Source organism: Punica granatum, chromosome 4 (assembly GCF_007655135.1).
Source record: "Punica granatum isolate Tunisia-2019 chromosome 4, ASM765513v2, whole genome shotgun sequence".
In the NCBI taxonomy this organism is placed as follows: domain Eukaryota; kingdom Viridiplantae; phylum Streptophyta; class Magnoliopsida; order Myrtales; family Lythraceae; genus Punica; species Punica granatum.
This window is the reverse complement of record NC_045130.1, coordinates 27,375,560-27,396,158: the sequence shown is the minus strand read 5'-3', so window position 1 is coordinate 27,396,158 and position 20,599 is coordinate 27,375,560. Positions and strand designations below refer to the sequence as shown.

Here is a 20,599-nt window from a genome sequence, read left to right as displayed (position 1 = left end):
GAAGAAGTTTACATGTCCCTTCCTCTTGGTTTTCGCACTCCTCATACTAGTCAGGTTTGTCAGTTGAGGAAATTGTTATATGGTCTCCGTCAGGCTTCTCGCAATTGGTACTCCAAATTTGCCAATGCCCTCATTCAGTACGGCTTTCAACAATCTGAGGCAGACCACTCTTTATTCACTTTGTCTCGTGATGGTGTATTTCTCGCTGTGCTAGTTTATGTGGATGATATGATCCTTGTGGCCAATGACTCTGCCTCCTGTGTTCATTTCAAGAATTATCTTCATCGGTGCTTCCGAATTAAGGATCTTGGAGCATTAACATATTTTCTGCGGATAGAAATCATTCGGAGCAGTTCAGGTCTTTTTCTCAATCAGCGGAAATACACGCTGGATATTCTTACTGAAGCCGGTATGTTGGGCTCCCGGCCTGCTTACTTTCCTATGGAACAACAGCATCGGTTGTCTCAGGACAGTGGTGATTCCATTTCTGATCCGGGTCAATATCGTCGTCTTATTGGTCGTCTCCTATATCTCACTATCATCATACCAGAGCTCAGCTATCCTGTCCATATATTATCACAGTTCTTACAGGACCCTCGCCAAGATCATTGGGACGCTGCCATCCGAGTACTTCGCTATCTCAAGCAATCTCCTGGACAAGAAATTTTTCTTCGTCCAACTTCTCTGTCCTTAACAGCTTACTGTGATGCGGATTGGGCCAGTTGTCCTATGACTAGGCGGTCATTGACTAGTTTCTTTATCACTCTCGGTGGTAGTCCCATCTCTTCCAAGACCAAGAAGCAAACAACGGTTTCCAAGTCCTCTGCAGAAGCAGAATACCGGGCTATGGCGGCAACAGTTAGCGAACTCTTATGGCTTCGCTCTCTCCTTAGCTCCCTTGGTGTTTATCATGCCGGTCCCATGCATTTGTTTTGTGATAATCAAGCGGCTCTTCACATTGCTTCTAATCCAGTTTTCCATGAGCGCACCAAACACATTAAAATAGATTGCCACTTCATTAGGCAACATTTACGTTCTGGAGCTGTCGCAACCTCTCACGTGCCTTCGCGCTTTCAGTTGGCTGACATATTCAATAAGGCACTTGGTCACGATCAATTCCATTTTCTCCTCGGCAAGTTGGGAATTCGGAATCCTCATTCTCCAACTTGAGGGGGAGTATTATGGAATGATTTTCTCCCTATTCTATTCTTGTACATATCTATGTATACTATGTTTAGGATAGCCTATTTTAGCTATAGACATAATTTTCCTTTTATAAGTCACGCCTGAGTTGTATACATACCTGTGAATTGAATAACAAAGATTAAGCTTTTTTGCTCATTCACATTTCTTTACAGCATTCGCTAATCGATATTTCTTATGAATAACTTATCGCTTGTTTGGTTTGCTAAATGTGATTTTAAAATCACAATTTTAACCTAATTCTACCCACAACAAAACAAAATAAGTCAAAGAGTGGACCCTATTTATAATACTTTTTTTCACAACAAAATAAAATAACTCATACAAAGTCAAATGGTGGGCTTCATTTATACCATTCTTTTTCAAAATCAAAATCTAATTTTAAAATTTTACTTTGAAACTAAAGGCAGCATTAAAATCTAGGAAAAACCATCACTTTGCAATCATCAAAATGATGGGCGTAGAAAAATCCTTGGACCAAAAACCCAGAAAATTATTAACCACTTGTTATCAGCTTGCATTATTAACGCCTGAAAAATCCTACCGTTCATCAAGCAAGATAATCGGAAAAGCTTAATATAAGACGCCCTCTCCATCTTTTATTCCTATGAAAAACCCAATCAACGAACAAGATAACCAGTCTACCAGAGAAGGCAAAGGATAATTCGAATCTTTTCAAGATCCATAATCAATCATCAGCACCAACTAGCGTCACTAAACCCTAATAAAGTTCATCAAAAAGAGAAAATGGTTTTTGCAATTATGAAGGGAACAACGAATCCAGAGGGCCAGCAGGAGGTCAGAAAGAGAGAGAGAAAGAGAGTTGGTGCGCGCGGGAATGGCAAAAACGAAAGCCTTTTGCTTTTTATATGAAATCCTATAGAAGGAAGAGGAACCGCTTTCTACGACCTGCAAACCACGTCTGGTACTGACAAATGTAAGTTATATGCGCATGTCTTGCCTTCAAGCACCTTACTGTTCTAGCAAAGTGTCGCGGCAAGAGAGAGAGAGAGAGAGAGAGAGAGAGAGAGAGAGGCTTAAAGCGGCCAATCGAAACAAAAACAGATGTCCTGTAAGCCGAAGTACATCTATGTGCGATGAACTTAGTAATAATATTAAAGCGACTTATCAGATGTATTCATAGATGGAGGAAGGGCCGGCACCTAATACGACACATTAACACGATATGGATACGATACAGTATTAAACGGGTTCGGATTGAGCATTTTTTATATTTGGTCTAAACGGGTCCAGTCCGTTTAGACACGGTTAATAAGCGTGTCTTACTGGATTAAACCCGTGTAATCCGATTATACACGATTAAACTTGTTTATTTAAATGTGTTTAATCGTGTTGTTATAATCGTGTAACCCATTAATCAATTTATGTACTAAAATTACAAAAATATCCTTACTAACCCTAATTGGGTAATACAGACATAGTCATAAGAAATACATTCCGCCTCTCACTCTCAACTTCAAGTCTCAACGCCTCTGTCTGCCTACCCAGTAACCCAGACCCAAGAACTCCCTCAGTCTCTCTGCCTGCCTCTCTCAAACCCTCATCTCATAAGATTGTTGACCTCTCTGGCTTTCTCGACGGTGCTTGAAATTGAGGTAACCTCCCTCTCTTCGACTTTTCCGCTTTGTCTCTCGCTCTCTCTTCGACATTTCCTCTCTATTTCGAGTTTGATTAAACAACTAGGGTTCTTGGATTTGTGATTCTTTTGAATTTTTGAAGAATTTATAAGAGTAGTAGCTAATATATGTTTCTCATTCTCTGTTCTATTTAGGGATAATGAGTTTAGAAAATAATTTGCAGGTGAAGTTGGAATCCTCTAGGAAGGAAAAACCCATGGCCACGATAAACGAAGATGATGATGTAGTGGAGCTCGATGGATACGAGATCAAAGACACTGCAACAAGAACTCACGCAGGGATATCGAAAGGCAAGCGAAAAAGAAAGCTGACCTCACTTGTGTGGCACTTCTATTAACGGTTGATAGAAAAGATCATTGATGGTAAGACCCATTATAAGTGCAAGAAGTGTGGCTCGTTTTTTATTTGTGATAGTCAATATGGGACATGAAATTTGAAAAGGCATAGTGAAAGATGCACTCGTAAAGAAATACGAGATGTTGGTCAGCTGCTCATAAACCATGATATTTCTTTGAGAAATGCTACATTTGATATTGAACGCTTTCGTGAGTTGTTGATTGCTGCCATTATTATACATGATCTGCCTCTCGTCTTTGTGGAGTATGCTGGACTTAGAGCAGTATTCTCATATTTGAGTAGGTGTGTGCCCGTTATATCTCGAAACATTGTAAGGGCTGATGTGTTGAAGGTTCATAAAAAAGAGAAGGCACTAGTTAATTACTTGCTTGAGGAAACTAGTGGTAGGATTTATTTGACATCTAATTTACGGACCTCGATTACTATTGATGGTTATCTCTCTTTGACTACACGTTTCATTGATAAAAATTGAATTTTGCAAAAGAGAATTCTGAATTTCTTCCCTTTGCCACCTCCACATACTGGTGTGGCATTGGGCAATAAAATTACCTCTTTGTTGGCTGAGTGGGGTATTGAGGGAATGTTGTTTTCTATTACTTTGAATAATGCCACCGCAAATGACACTTCCTTGGTTTTGTTGAGATCGCATTTAAATATGAAGAATGCACTCCTAGCCAAAGGTGAATTCTTATAACAACGATGTTGTGCCCATATCATTAATTTGATTGTGCAAGATGGACTAAAAGAGATTGATGTTCTTGTAAACAAAGTGCGGGAGAGTGTCAAGTATGTTGGTCTCAAGTTAGAAAAGAAAAGTTTTTTGAATGTGTGAAACTCTTGTCTTTGAATCGGAAGAGAGGCTTGAGGCAAGATATCCCTATTTGTTGGAATTCAACCTTTCTTATGCTTGAAAATGCATTCTACTATCGTCGTGCATTTTGTCACCTAGAGTTAAGTGATTCCAATTATACAAATTGCCCTGCCTCATTGGAGTGGGAGAAGATTGAGAAGATAAAGAAGTTTTTTGAGGCTTTCTATGAGATTATAAACTTGTTTTCTGGAAGTAAGTACCCGACGTATATCTATACCTTCACTTTCACTTTCAAAGCATATGTGATGCTCAAAGATTATAGTGATGGGGCATATGAAGAATTGAGAGCAATGTTGTTGAGAATGCTAATGAAATTTGAAAAGTACTGGTCTGAATTTTCAGTCATTTTATCGATAGCGATTAATTTTGTTTGTGAATTAGAATTACAAAAAGTTGTATGGTAGTCAGTTTTTGGAATTTTAGACTATTTGAGGCAAATTATTCTACTTATATGAAGAATATACATCACATGAGATGGGGAATCCAATATCTGCATCAAATGAAAAGTTCAATCTAGATGCTGATCAAGAGTCAATTGAGTTAGATATGCTGGAGGTAAAAATTTTAATGATGTTATGTATTACTTTGTCAATATTTGTATTTGTCCCTTATATATTTTCTTTTTCTTGTTGGCATTTGCACTTGAAATATGTTTTCATTGGTCTTTTCTTGTTATTTTAATTTTTTTTATCAAGAGCTCGATGATTATGATGATGATGAGTATTCAACATCTTCGAAAAAGTCTAAGCTGGAAAAGTACTTAGATGAGGCAAGGATCGATAGAAAGATGGACTGAACATTATTGATTATTGAAAGATTAACTCCCTACGATATCCAACAGTTGTAAGGATGGCTCGTGATATTTTGAGCATTCTCCTATCCACAGTTGCCTCTAAGGCATCATTCAGCTGTGGAGGTCGTGTTCTCAATCAATATCGGAGTTCTTAGAAACCTAAACATGTGGAAGCACTCATGTGCTCTAGAGATTGGCTTTATGCATTAGCCAGTAAGTATGCTTTTCAGATTTGATTTCTAAAGTTCTTTTGTTGATTTTTCTCTATTTCGAATGTATATGGTTATGAGATTTCTGTGGATCAACTCCCTGAGGATGTGATGAACTTCCATATTAGCGATGAGCCATCAACTCAAAGATCCAATACTGTGGTTAAGAATTAGTAAGGCTTTTAAAAAGCTAATGTTTCTTTGTTTTTTTCTTTAACTTTTATATATTGCAATAACATTTTTACTTACATTGAACATGTATTGTTAGATTCCATTGAAAATAGCACGTGGAGCTGGGTTTTTTCTTTGGCTGGATGAGGGCCCGATGTTTTGCTAATTTAACTATTGTCTTTTGTTATCGAGTGCTGAAACTTATGGTGAAGGTCATCAAGTTCGGTTTCTCATTTTGTTACTATGATTTTAGACTACGAATGTATGTTGTGTGTGGATTGTATTCCACTTATGAGCGTGTTAACTGTTATGCAAGTATCTGATATTTAGATTGTTATTGTATAATTGTGTTTTAACTGGCAGATATGGATACGTGTACCTATTATGGCACGTTTCGATAAACATGTTCAGCATGTCGTATCCGAATTGACACGGATATAAACAGGTCGTGTTTTCAAAATCTAACCATTTAATAATCGTGTCATGTACGGATTAGACTTCGATGACTCGCGTCCGTTTAGACACGACACATATAAACACGATACGACACGAATTGTCAGACCTTGATGAAGAGCATTACCATCCATGAATAAGCGACAATAACGTGTATATAGGAAGCCGCTTGGTAAAAAATATAGGGAAAAGTACAAAAACTCCCCTTGTGGCTTGAGTTTGGGATAAATTGGACTATGTGGCTTTTTAAGGGACAACTAACACCTTGTGGTTAGTTTACTTAGTGAGACATAATAGACCTCGTCGGTAGTTTTTCCGTCACTTTTGGTCCTCAAACTATTTTTTTTGCCATTATTATCCTCAAACTTTCAACTTTTTACGATTTGATCCTAAAATTCGAGGGAAAAAAGGGAGAAGGGACTTGGGCTGCCGGTTGGCAACCCTGACCCCATCACCGAGGTTGTCGACACCAACAAAGGACGTCAAAAACCTCAAGGGTGGAGTTGGGGCCGCCGATTGATGGCCTCAGCCCTCAAATCGACCGATATTTCAAACTCGAGATTCCGATCGATCGGGGGCCGGGGCCACCAATCTGCGATCCCCGACCCCACCTCCATGGTTGCTAACATCCTCTGTGGGTGCATGCTACCTCAATGGTGGGGTCGAGGTCGTCGACCGACAGCCTCGGCCCCTTTCCCTTTTTTCTTTTTTTAATTTTAGGATAAAATTGAAAAAAAAATTGAAAGTTTGAGGGTAATAATGACAAAAGAAAAAGTTTGAGGAACAAAATTGACGGAAAAAACTGACGGCGAGATCCATTATGTCTCACGAAGTAAATCAATTGATGTTAGTTGTCTCTCGAAAAATTACAAGATTCAATTTATCTCAAACTCAAACCACAATGGAGTTTTTGTACTTTTCTAAAAAATATGTACTACTTGGGGATAATATTCAGCTGGTGTCCAGCAATAGGCATAGAAAATGTATGTGTTGTGTCCTCGCAATCTTTGTAGGAACGGTTTTTAAGATTTTATAAGCCGGAGGAAGTGGCAGAAAATGCTAAGGGTGGTTGTAGTGGGAGCAGTTGTATTCCATTATACTAAAAAAGACATCCCCTAGATGGAATATTGTAGATTTCAAGGGATTCTAGAAATTTTATAGTTATAAGTGGAATACACCAGACTGCATTCAAACTATTTTTGTTAAGTTTCAATTTTGTATTTTCATGTCTAAAAACAATATCTGTAAATGTAACTACTCCCTTTCAATCAAATTTCGAGGAATAAGTCATATTTTCAGGGAAACATAACTCCCTCTGTGTATAATCACAGAATTTGATGGACTATGAATAATCAAAGTCCAGAAAGCTAGTCCCGATTTTTGTGACCCATATCATGTTAAGGACGATTTCCGATTCCGGTCCACGACATAGCTAGCTATACGGTCCACAAGCTAGGGATGGAGCTGCATAAGAATGTTGCCTTAGGTTGCTAGGCGCTTGCCCATTGGTCTTCGTACATGCCAAGTTACATACATACATACATGCATTGTCTCCAACCGAAACTACAAAAAGAACTTTTTAACTACTTGAACGAACCTGCTAAAAGATTCCGCACATACCAACTTGTGTTGCCTTCAAACGGTTCAAAATTTATTCTCTTTAAACAAGGTCACATCTTAAAGCCTTGTGAATAAAAAAAAATCGTGATTAGGAAAATATTCTCTTTTAACAGGCCCACTTGGCTCAGATACCAAAGTGCACCCAAAAAAAAAAAAAGGAAAAATTCCCTACATCTATATTATCCATCAGTTTCACAGTTCTGGTGTTTTGCCTGATGTTATCATGTTCTACTATCAACCCGAGCCGAGCCATCAGCAAGCTCCAGCTTGCGCTATCAGATTTACAGTATGCAGTGAATAAACGAGCGAAAGTGATGGGATTTATTTTAGTTATGTCTGCAACCTGAGGTGCCTGGGTATGGTAAGCTCCATTTTGATGTAAAGGTTGGCTTAAGCTCCAAGAGCATCGAGCCGAATATGTGTGTTTAAGGATCTCAAGCTTGAGTGGCTCGTGAGGGGATCCGGCCTTATTTGCACCTGCCCGTCTCAAAAAAGCAATAATTTCAGAAGGAAAGAGCTAGTAGCTCCATGGACATGAATGAGCTTGGTCACGGCAACACACATTCTGATTAAGCCAAAGTCACACCATATTGCTTCCACGTCGGTATTGCTACAGCACATTACCTTGTGCCACAAGCCCATGAACACCGGCCAGTTCACAGAACCCGCGAAAATTTTGACAGGCACAATGATCCAACAGCAACTTTTCACTGGCACGATGCTCCAACGAAATGCATAGGAAGTTCAACCTCTCGGTATCATGCAGACACTCTACTTCAAAGACGTGTATTTTCAAGAAAGCCCCAGCTCCCGACACATAGTATCGACCTAATACTTACATTAATCACCTAACCCACTATCATACTCTTACATCACAACAAGAATGTTCATGTGGAACATGATGTTAATTAGCAAAATAATACTAAACCCAACAGCTGTGTGCATTCATGTTTGAACCATAACAGAATAGCGCACATGCTGTTTTGTCTGGATTTGAACTTCCCTTTTTCGGGATGTTGTTGACAATATGTAGTAAACGGATCTTACTTGACTTAGATGTCTCTACATCGTTATCTTCCCTTTCAAAATACAGTAACGACCATGACCAATTACCACTTGTTTAACCACAGGAATGTTTTCATCCTTGGGCTTCTAGGTTGCTGTTTATATAAATAGCAGATGCTTCTTGGAAAGAATTGCAGAACAAGTTGGGCCGCTTACTAAACAATGGGCGCCCATGTGAGAACTCCTTACGTGGCTCTTGTTCTGCTCACCATTCTCACTGCTTCGAGCAAGGTCAGTTCTCAAAGTCCTTGGAAGTTTAATGATCAGGAAGGTGGTGGTGATGATGATGATGATTGCTTGTATATGAGCTGGAGAAGCTGTGGAAATTTGTTTGGTCAGTTCGGGAGAAGCTCTGAGAACCCAGGCAATTGGTTTGGCAAGCCAAATACTGGAGAGAGAGGTGGTAATAGTGGCGCCGGTGGAGGCGGAGGTGGCGGTGGCGGAGGCGGTGGTGGCAGTGAGGCTGGTGCCGGTGTTGGTCATGGTGAAGGCTCTGGAGCGGGTTCTGGCACTGGGGAAAGCAATGGTGGCGGTGGTGGCGGTGGCGGAGGTGGTGGTGAGGCAGGTGCTGGTTTTGGCCATGGTGAAGGTTCTGGAGCAGGGGCTGGCGTAAAAGAAAGCGGTAGTGATGGTGGTGGTGGAGGTGGAGAAGGGGGTGGAGGCAGTGATTATGGCGGAGGCTCTGGCCATGGAAGTGGATACGGCGATGGTGCTGGAGGTGGAGACATGGGAGGCGGTGGCGGTGGGGGCAGTGGAGAAGGTGGAGGATATGGGGATAGCGGCTTGGGTGAAGGATCTGGTCATGGAAGCGGATCAGGTGCAGGGTTCGGTGTAGGAGATAGTGGTGGTGGTGGAGGTGGGGCCGGTGCTGCTGAAACTGGCAGTTCTCGTGGGGGTTTTGGTCATGGAAGTGGTTTTGGTGCGGGAGCTGGATTCGGCAACAGTGGAGGCAGCGGAGGCGGAGGTGGTGGCGTTGGAGGAAGTTCTAGTGAAGGGTATGGTCATGGGAGTGGGTTCGGGGGAGGTTTTGGTGTGGGTGGATCTGGAAGCGGTGGAGGTGGAGGTGGAGGCGGAGGCGGAGGTGGCGGAAGTGGTTTAGGTGAAGGATATGGCCATGGTGAAGGTGGCGGGTTTGGGGCAGGCAGTGGCAGTGGCGGCGGCCAAAGTGGAGGCAGCGGCAGTGTCCCCAAAAAAGGCCTTCAAGGGGGAAGTCATGGGATTGGGGTGGGATTCGGCATCGGTATCGGGTTTGGTTTTGGCATTGGGGACACTGATGGCAATGCCAATATCAATAACTATCCCAAAAATGGTAGGAATGGTGAACCCTAAGACGATCATTTGATTGTTCACAAGAAGCTCTTAAACATTAAAAATCAAGAAGCAATTCTCGAGGTCACTGATGTCAAAAAGAAAAAAAAATCACAAAAATGTTGGGTTATAGACTCTTCACATCCGAGTGCAAATAAGTTCTCAAAGTCAGAATAATTTATTCGACCTGAACAATTTGTTCAAGTCGATAAATTCTTTATCATCCCTTATCGGTTGATCTGTAATTGATGTTTACATAAAACTTCTGAGCATCGGTTTTATTTCTTGTTCACAGAATGCAGTTTTTACCATATAATTACAGATGGACACCCAGGCTTCCGACTTTCACATTTCTGTATGCATATATATACAGCAATATTGAAGTTCGTGAAGCACTTCATCGTTAAAATTCTTTGAAGTCGCAAGACATTATGCAGCAAGCAACATTCATTTACATACAAAGGAGAATTTTTACATACCGAAAAATTGGTATATGTCTTGGCTTGACTGAGAAGGCATTGGACTAGACTCTTGGCCACTGTGGACTCACTACCTGCACAAACCCAATAAATTCATTGGACTTCGAATGCCAGGAATTGCTCATATGAATCCTCAGCTAATCAGAGATTGCAATTATATTAAAGCGATTAAGCAAAACAAAAATAACGTGCCACGGCACAATTCAAAAGATTCATGTAAGCAGATGCTAGTACTGTTGAGAGTATGGGAATCTCGAACTTCCTTTTTGCAGTTTCTGTGAAAACAAGAAATCTGTCGGAAAGATGTGTTTCAGAAGGGTTCTCGTTTAACACACAAATACTTCTCCATTAACTTGTTGTCTGAAAATGAAAAACTGTTGCAAACATCATGAAACAGATTGCGGAACTATCTGTAAACTACAGAAAAGTCTAAAACCATATCGACATACTTGTCAAAAAAAAAAAGGAGGCAAAAAAAAAACATATCAACCTCAAAATTGCTTAAAGTTTGTAGAAAAATCTGATCCAAAGGAAAAATCTCGGGAAGCTTCTCCACAATGTTACAGTCATTAGACATATTACATAAGATGAAATAACCCTCAACTACGAAACCAAGTTTTCCAGAGGAATGGGCAAACTCTTAAAGTGGTAATTAGACATGGGCCAAGGTAGGACTAACCTCAAGAGTGCTGAACACCAATCTCATTCGGCTAGCAACTACTGATGGCTCCTCTGCATGGCCCATCACTGCCATTTGCTCCAGCTGAAGAGTCTTCACAGGAAGCCTGTCAGCAAATGCAAACGTTCTAAGTATATGTTTCGACATAATGTTCCACTATGAGAGAAAGAAACAGAAAAACAAATGCAAAGTAAGGAACTAGTACTTCAAGAAGAATTTCTCACCATGCCATCCCTCTTATATAGTATGCGTTTGCTATGAGGGCACAAAAACCTTTCCATTGAAGAAGTATTTCATCCGATACTGGGGGTGAAGATGACCATCTAACAACAGTCGGTTGTGGCGTACACAAGATTGTGATGAATGTAATGCTCACCCACAAAATGCACTCGTCAATCTGCAAATTAAAGAAAAGGGGGGGAAAAAAACACTTGTTAAGATTTGAGCATATATTACTGAGATGGACTCCTGCATCATCATCGAAGCTGGCAGACACCCAAGGTTCGGTACAGTAGGTTTAGGACTCTGCACGGCCCAGGATGACTTAGGCGTGGTAAACGAGGGCAACAAGCGAGTTGAACTCGAGACATGTTGCTACGATTCATACCGTTCCTTTCATTGCTTGACCGACCCGCAAAGTTTAAAAGAATTGAAAATATTTAATTAATTTACTGCCTGTGTGTTGCCAGTTGAATTGGAGGGCACAATTCGTTCACTGATTCTCAAATAAGAGGAGATTTTTTTCTAGTATATGAAGTTCTCACTACCTCCTCCAATACGATCTTAGACTTCAAGCTGGTGTTTCCACTGAAAACCTGCATGGCTTCGATTTCGACACCTGATTCCTTCATGTCAGTGAGTTCATCTCTTAGTCCTTCATCAGTGCACCCAAGCGCATATGCATTCACCCCCGCACTGATGAACTCCTGATTAAGGGAGAAAAAGAAAAAAACCAAGAGCAAAGAATCACTAAAAATTGGCCACCGATCTAACAGCAAACAACAATTCTGGCGAGCAAGCTGCTCAATATATACTTTCAAGTTGTCACCTCCTCCACGCTCAACGGCATTTCTGTATCGCTTGAAAAGACTGATCGCTATGTTGCGAGATGAACGGTACTCGTCATCTGGTGACACGGGATCATGCAACCGGCACTGCGTTTTCACATCAGAGAAAAACAAATCAACGAGACTCTGAAAATTCAAATTTTAACCAGCAATAGAAGTCCTGCATACCAGCCATTTCTTTGAAGCAACATGGTGTGCTCCAAGTCGGTGCCAGCTGCTGCTCGAAAAAGAGGTGCTTAAATCTTCAGAACGATTCCTTATCGAGATGGGAGAAACCACCGTCTTGTTTGATGGGTTGTAATACCTAAATTTGGGTAGATAGGTCTCTCGGGGAGAGCAGTGCTCTAAGTATGGGGTGTAGTTGTTAATCCTTCCCGTAACTGTTACCATGGCCATGATTGAACCATTATACTGCTGTCTTCTGAAATTAGTATACGGCAATTATGAGCATCCAGAACTATGAACACAGCAGTTCAAATAGAGAGCCAATGATATCAAAACAATATAGGCAAAACGAATAGTGCAGAGGGTTAATATCGCGTTAAATAATTACAATTCAAGAATAACATTTGCTGATTATGTAAAAAGTATGAATTATACTAACATGTCTTCGTCTTTGTTGTTACATACAAGTACTATAATTAGGAAGCTATTATGGTGTATAAGCTTCCCACTTTGCGCAACATCTTTATCCTAATCCTTTTTCGCTTTCTTACTGAGACGCTAGTTTACTCTCCCTCATTTTCCTACAATTCATTTTATGAAAAGTAAAGGCAGAACAACAACCTGAGGAAAGCATCAAGTTTCACTCATGGACGTAAGAGATGATAGATTCAATTCCTCAAATATCCCCAAATTCATAATGTTTATGGTCTGTGGACTCACGGTAAACTTTTCTTGTTCTTTATACCCATAAACGTGCCTTATATTGCCCCTTGGAAGTCAAAAGTGCTCCTAAAATAGCAATCTGTATTTCTTACAAAACTGGCAGCCAAACGAAACGGCATATAAATAAATTCGATCGGGACAAGCAAACCACTTCATCATTTTCCAACAACATACACCCTGCTAAACTTCTAATTGTCTATGTTTTCGGTAAAGAAAGCTGACTTGCTATTGGATTTCTTATAGAGGAAGTGATCACACATACACAAACATCGAACAGGCGATTACCAAACAATTCACGTACCCAGAATCCGTTTAACTTCATTGGAACTTGTACTCAAATTCGACTAAAAGTCCCGAACTACTAAAACTAAAGTCAGCCCAGAACCCGAAATAGAAATATAGGTCACTCCACGAATCAACTTTCAAACATGAACAGGGCATTGGTGAATCATTCTGATGGAAATTACATCTCGTGAAACTAGTGAAAAAAGAAAGCTAAGTATAGGGGAAAGATCCCGACTTTCGGTTAGAATAAACCAAATCAAGAACTGCAGTACCCTAACAGAGGAGGTTCAAGAACAGTCACCTCGCTGGCCGCCAAGAAGAGCTTACGGTTGAGACATCTTTGAAGAAACAAATGGAAAGACAAGCCAATGAGTGAAGCAACAACGAAAGAATCTAAAGAGAGAATCTTTTAATGGCCACCAATTTTTTGAATGGCTGCAGAGAATCTGATGGTGATTCCTCCTCCTCCAAAATGTATTGCACAGAAACTCTTCCCTCTAATTTTTGAGGCTGACATGAGAATTAAGGGGGGGACTCCTCGAACCCATTTGTCCTGTCCGGTTTTCTTGTTGAGCAAAGTCGTTTTGCTTTGGAGGTGCTGAAGCGTAGATGTCGTTTCATGTCCAAAATGCATTCTATATCTTTATCTCTATATCTATTTCATCTATATATATATATATATATATATATATATATGAAGAAACTGAGAATTAGTTGAATTGATTTGATGCTTAAACATGCGTGAGCTTTTTGTCTAGAGTTTTGTCGACTTTTTTAGTTTTTACAAATAATCAAGAATTTTGTTATTCTTTAAATTATTATAATATTATTCAAAACGTTGTGAATTTTTAAAATTTTAATTTTGAATAGATAGATATTCTTATGAAAATTTGGTTATGTAAAAGATGTTTTTATAATACTTTTTGTACATGAAATTCGGAAGATTTTTTGAAAGTTTAATTTTCAAACTTTAATTTGAAATATATAATATTACGATGGACATGATAGTGACATAATATTTTCTAAAATTTATATTAATTGGATTTCACTTCATTATAAACTAGTTGATACTCACGCGTTGCGCGATAATATTTATACCAATATTTTTATATAACCGAATGTAAATAATTGAAACATATACCACGAATAAATATAGATGTAAACAATGTACACGGCCATCGAGGCTTCTCCTCCTTGTGCTCAATCAAGGCCATATTGCCCCAGCAATACCTTCCACTCAATCTGGCACAATTCGCTACCGCTTGATCCATCAAAATTCTCAACATCAAATCTAGTAACTGACATCTTTAGGATCCAATTCCAGCACTTGGGCTCTATTACTAATTGTTGTGATAAGATGTTTGTAACCCGAGATGAGATAATAGAGAAAATAAGATCGGATACTAAATATATGTGGTAAAACTCCTCCCAACAATAAAAGGGAAACTTTCACGGTGCAGAGTAGGAGAATCCACTAGATAATAAATCGAAAATTACAGTCCTCAGAGATATCTCTCATCCTAGTCCCCGTTACAAACCTCACACTGAAAAGAATCTAACTCGATTTCTCAATTTTCTTCAACTTTCTCCCTCTAATACCCTAGAGTTACAAAGAAATTTCCCCAAGAAAACTCCAAAAAGATTAACCATCACAATCCACATACAAGACTCCCTCAACCGACCTCTCAAGGGGTTGGGGTTTCAGAACAACTAAGGCTTATTATACAAGCCGTGCAAGACACTATTTATATTATCGAAAAGATATATACAAAAGATATCATAATATTTCTCCAAGAATATTTTCCCCCTTTGAATATATTATAAGGTTACAAGATATCCCGAAATATTGAAAATAATATTTCTCCTGATTTTTTCCTCGTTTATCGGGCTTCGAAATTGCGGCTTAATGCAAGACACACGCAACAGACCACTCCCTCCAATCTGAGTTTTCTAGCAACCTCATCAGGGTGGTGACGGTTGAAGGTAGGCATCCCCGATCAGCCATTCTCTCTGCCCTAGTTCTTGTTTTCTTTTTTAATAGTGTTTTTTGTTTTAAAACAATCCACTTTTAGCATAATTAAAGGGTTTTATAACTGGAAAAGTAACGGTGGGACCAACTATGATGAGAATAATAAATATTTACAACAATGACACATAGATTTAAAATCTATGTAACACATCAAATTACATTCTCTCTATATATAGCAAAATGAGTGTCCAATCTATGTGTCCAATTAATTTGGATGAGATGGGAACTAGGGCAGAGAGAGGATTACCTCAACGAAATCTTCGGGAGAACAAGGAAAAATACTTTACATTCTGTTTTTTTTTTTTCGTTGAGAAGTTTTTGCTATAATTAGAAATAGAAAAAAGAGAAAAGTATCCGTATTTTTTTAAAAAAATGACGCTGATAAATAAATAAATAAAATATAAAAGTGAGACATTTGGGGACATTCATAGTTGTCCAATCAAGACCGCTATCTCCTGCTACCGTACTCTCCCTTGAAAAGGAGGCAATGGTCAAGTATTTGACTTCATGTAATGTCAATGAAAATTTTTACTATTTTCTTCCGATTTAAAATTAGATATAGATTTATTCTTAACATCTATTTAGATGAATCTTTGGCCGAAAAAATTGAACGATGTATCATTACCTTGTGTACCCATATGATGTACACATTAGCAAGGGAAATGAATAAGCGTTTGACCTATCGTCCGGAGATAAAATCAATTTTTTCTTTTTTAGATGAACGAAATCAAATTTTAAATGTATAATCTAAGGATGAGAAATAAATGATGAAAGATATACAAAAAATTGACTATATGAATGAACATGGTCGATCAACCTTGTGATCGTAAGCTATCAACTAGTGCTACGCCGTATGTGAATCAGTGTTTATTTTTCAACAATGATCATTCAGCACTTTTTCACCAGTTTCGGTGGGTTAACTCAGAATTTCAACGTCGATCGACTTAAGTCTAAGGAGCGGGATCGATGATTATGGGCCGTGAGCAGACACCCAGTTTTGGGCCCATGGCCCATTTTTAGTACGCGAGCCCTACAACGACGACCACCGTGTATTGAAGTTTTCACAAAATAGACCGAGCCAAACGTTTTACATCTTCAAAGGTGAACTGATCCACGAACAGAACACGACAGACCGGGTCAGCAGTCAAACTTTTCCACGCCATCTGCTTCATATATAAAACCTATCCAGCTCCTCATCACATGTACAACCGAGAAATTCAAGTCCCATTCAGACCATTGACACGCACCGAGCTCATCAGAGAATCAATCTCCTTGCTACATTATTCGCCCATCATGGCTTCGTTACGAGTTAATTCGTGTTTATTATCTTCTAGCAGTGCTTCTGCTTCTTCTTCTTCTTCTTATTCGAGTAGGAGGATAACAGCTGCGGTCCATTTATCCGGTTCCCAGAAGGCTTGGTCGGCCAAACCCATCACGGGGAGGCTTGTCCGTGAACTGAATACCAGAAGTGGTTACGTTGGTCCAGCGCAGCAGTTACTTGACCTGACTGGTGACATGACAGTTGTAGTAACCGATGAGCCCAGCGGACCGTCGGGTGCTGTAGCCAATTCAGTGACCGAGCAGATGTACTCGATCCTCGAGGCGGTTGCAGATAGAGTGGAGATGCATAGGAATATTGGCGAGCAGCGGGACAACTGGAATACCCTCTTGCTCAATTCCATCAACATGATGACTCTCACGGCCACCACCATGGCGGGCCTTGGAGCAGCTGCTGGAGGTGGAGCTCCATTGGCGCTGAAGCTGTCTTCAACTCTATTGTTCACAGCAGCCACCGGGATGTTGCTTGTGATGAACAAGATCCAACCCTCACAACTGGCCGAAGAGCAGAGGAACTCCGTGAGGCTATTTAAACAGCTCGAGAGCGAGATCCGGTCAAGGCTCGCCGTTCGTGCCCCCACTCAAGCTGATGTGGATGAGGCTATGAAGAAGGTGCATGCACTCGATAGGGCTTACCCGCTCCCCTTGCTCGGGGCCATGCTAGAGAAGTTCCCAAAAAAGTTCGAGCCTGCCTCCTGGTGGCCGAAAACCAAAACTAATAAAGCCTCGGCCCACCGAAATAATATAAAGATGAACCATTTTCCATCTACCGGGGCCCGTGCCTGCTTGGATCGGAGAGTGTGTAATCAAAGTGAGGGGAAGAACGGGTGGAGCGAGGAGTTGGAAGTGGAGATGAGGGCCATTGTGGATGTTTTGAAGAGGAAGGATGAGGAGGATTACCTGAGGCTTGGCAACATTGCATTGAAGGCCAACAAGGTGTTGGCTGTTTCAGGCCCGGCGCTCACTGGCCTAGCCGCCGTGGCTTCTGCCTTTGCTGCAGGATCCTCTGGAGGGGCGGCAGCTGCTGCCATTGTGGCAGCTGCATCCGGCTCGTTAGCGGCAGCAGTGAATGCATTTGAGCACGGTGGGCAAGTGGGGATGGTGGTAGAGATGTACAGGAACTGCGCAGGATTCTTCATGCTGCTGGAGGAGTCGATCGAGGTGACGCTGGAGGAGAGGGATGTGGAGAAGAGAGAAAATGGAGGGTTGTTTGAGATGAAAGTTGCCCTCAAGCTTGGAAGGAGCCTCTCGCAGCTTCGAGATTTGGCTAGGAAATCCATTTATTCCGATATCGAAGGGACTGAGATTGATGAATTTGGAAGCAAACTCTTCTGAAAGTCTGTTCTTGAGCCAAAATTTTAACTTGTATAGATAACATATAGTTGGACCTTTCTAATCAATCATTCTTCGATTCTTTCACCACAATTTTGTATATCTCCTGTAAAAACATAGTTTTCTCACTCAGTGAATTTGTACACACTTTATGAACAATAATGCTCTTACTGAATTTTGTATCTCGGAACCAATCTCATTCACTGCAAAACGTAATTTTCTGGTAATATTATTGTGCAAAAAGTCACTCGTTTTTCTCTAAATATAAAAAGAAAAATCACTTTTCAAAGTTACGGCAAATCCTTTCTTTTATCGTTTCCGTAGAAGTTACTATCATCGATATGCATATATATATATATATATATGAGAATGCAAGTTTTATTAGTGTATCACCATCTGATATCAAGAAATTCAATGAGTTCTAACTAATTCAGATTCAAATTTAACTCGGTAATGAGAAAAAGTTCGTGCAATTGTGATCAAAAGTTTTGTCACTACTCTCTTAGTATATGAAATACGAATAAGACATTGTATACATTGTGATGGGGCAATTCCCTACCAACTGAAGAAATCTAATATTGCGTTTGATACTACAATTAAGATGAAATGGGAACTAGGGCAGAGGTTTCAAAACAATTGAGACCTATTTTACAAGCCGTACAAAGCCCCATTTATAATATCCAAAAAATATATACTAAAGATATCATAATATTTCTTCAATGATATTTCCCCTATTTGAATATATTTTGAGGTTACAAGATATCTCAAAATATTGAAAATAATATTTATTCTGATTTCTTCCTCGTTTATCGAGTCTTCGAGATTGCGGCTTAATACAAGACACACCCGACACGCCACTCCCTCCAATCTGAGTTTTCTAGCTACCTCATCAGGGTGGTGGCGGTCGAAGGTAAGCATCCCCAATCAGCCCTTCTCTCTGCCCTAATAGTGTTTTTTGTTTTAAAACAATTCATTTTTGGCATAATTAAAGGGTTTTATAACCGAAAAAGTAACGGTGGGACCAGTTACCATGAGAATAACAAAAAATACTTACAAGAGTGACACATAGATTTGAAATCTATGTAACACACCAAATTACATTCTATCTCTGATACATAGCAGAATGAGCATCCAATCTATGTGTTCAATTAATTTGGATGAGACGGGAACTAGGGCAGAAAGAGGGGCCGAGGTTTCCGAATAATTGAGGCATATTTTATAAGCCGTACAAAACCCTATTTATAATATCCAAAAGTTATATACTAAAGATATCATAATATTTCTCCAAAAATATTTTCCCCTTTGAATATATTTTGAGATTATAAGATATCCTTATTGAAAATAATATTTCTCATGATTTCTTCCTTGTTTATTGGGTATTCGAGATTGCGGCTTAATTCAAGAGACACCCAACAAACCACTCCCTCCAATCTGAGTTTTCTAGCAACCTTATCAGGGTGCTGGCGGTCGAAGGTAGGCATCCCCAATCAGCCATTCTCTCTGCCCTAATTCTTGTTTTCTTTTTGAAAAGTGTTTTTTGTTTTAAAACAATTCACTTTTGGCATAATTAAAGGGTTCTATAACCAAAAAAGTAATGGTGGGACGAACTACTCTGAGAATAACAAAAAATACTTACAAGAAATCTATGTGTCACACTAAATTAAATTCTTTCTTTGATACATAGCAGAATGAGTGTCCAATCTATGTATCCAATTAATTTGGTTGAGACGGGAACTAGGGCAGAGAGAGGATTACCTCAACGAAATCTTCAAGAGAATAAGGAAAAAAACTTTACATTCTGCTATGTTTTTTTTTTTCGTTGAGAAGTTTTTGCTATAATTAGAAATAGAAAAAAGAGAAAACTATTCGTTTTTTTTTTAAATGGCGCTGATAAATAAAAAATATATAAAAGTCAAAGACATTTGGGGACATTCATAGTTGTCCAATCAAGACCGCTATCTCGTACTACCGTACTCTCCCGTGAAAAGGAGGCAATGGTCAAGTATTTGACTTCTTGTAATGTCAATGAAAATTTTTACAATTTTCTTCCGATTTAAAATTAGATATAGATTTATTCTTAACATCTATTCAGATGAATCTTTGGCCGAAAAAATTGAACGATGTATCATTACCTTGTGTACCCATATGATGTACACATTAGCAAGGGAAATGAATAAGTGTTTGACCTATCGTCGGGAGATGAAATCAATTTTTTCTTTTTTGGATGAACGAAATCAAATTTTAAATGTATAATCTAAGAATGAGAAATAAATGACGAAAGATATACAAAAACAAAATTGACTATATGAATGAACATGGTCGATCAACCTTATGATCGTACGATCGTAAGCTATCAACTAGTGCTACGCTGTATGTGAATCAGTGTTTATTTTTCAACAATGATCTTTCAGCACTTTTTCACCAGTTTCAATGCCGCCAAACCGACACATGGTCACATGGGTTACCTCAGAATTTCGACGTTGATCGACTTATGTGTAAGGAGCGGGAACGATGATTATGGGCCTGAGCAGACATCCAGTTTTAGGCCCATGGCCCATTTTTAGTATGCGAGCCCTACAACGACGACCACCGTGTATTGAAGTTTTCCCAAAATAGACCTTTTACATCTTCAAAGGTGAACTGATCCCACGGAGTTCAAACCTCATGAACAGAACACGACAGATCGGGTCAGCAGTCAAACTTTTCCACGCCCCGACCGTTTCTGTCCTACCCATTCCATCTGCTTCATATATAAAACCTATCCGGCTCCTCATCACATGTACAACCAAGAAAA

At 39.7% G+C, this 20,599-nt stretch overlaps 3 protein-coding genes across 4 annotated transcripts; 2 read left to right on the top strand and 1 right to left on the bottom strand.

Annotated features, from left to right (window-relative positions):
• The first annotated feature begins 8,562 nt into the window (after positions 1 to 8,562).
• On the top strand, positions 8,563 to 9,729 carry LOC116204259 (glycine-rich protein DOT1-like). Its single transcript, XM_031536338.1, has one exon. The coding sequence runs from the start codon at positions 8,563 to 8,565 to the stop codon at positions 9,727 to 9,729; it is 1,167 nt and encodes a 388-aa protein (XP_031392198.1).
• A 230-nt stretch (positions 9,730 to 9,959) lies between these two features.
• Positions 9,960 to 13,639, bottom strand: LOC116206078. 2 transcript variants are annotated; one of them, XM_031538825.1, is made up of 7 exons: positions 13,408 to 13,639; positions 12,102 to 12,354; positions 11,901 to 12,020; positions 11,634 to 11,792; positions 11,091 to 11,263; positions 10,867 to 10,972; positions 9,960 to 10,261 (listed from the first exon to the last, which is right to left on the bottom strand). In XM_031538825.1, exons 2-7 carry the CDS (start codon positions 12,327 to 12,329, stop codon positions 10,232 to 10,234), a joined length of 816 nt encoding a protein of 271 aa, XP_031394685.1. In that variant the 5' UTR covers positions 12,330 to 12,354; positions 13,408 to 13,639; the 3' UTR covers positions 9,960 to 10,231. The 2 variants fall into 2 exon arrangements, with proteins under 2 accessions (XP_031394685.1, XP_031394686.1); XM_031538826.1 differs by having other exon boundaries at positions 13,379 to 13,636.
• Positions 13,640 to 16,351: 2,712 nt separating this feature from the next.
• LOC116203217 (probable F-box protein At4g22030) lies at positions 16,352 to 18,005 on the top strand. The gene has a single exon (XM_031534886.1). The coding sequence runs from the start codon at positions 16,429 to 16,431 to the stop codon at positions 17,806 to 17,808; it is 1,380 nt and encodes a 459-aa protein (XP_031390746.1). The 5' UTR covers positions 16,352 to 16,428; the 3' UTR covers positions 17,809 to 18,005.
• Positions 18,006 to 20,599: the final 2,594 nt, after the last annotated feature.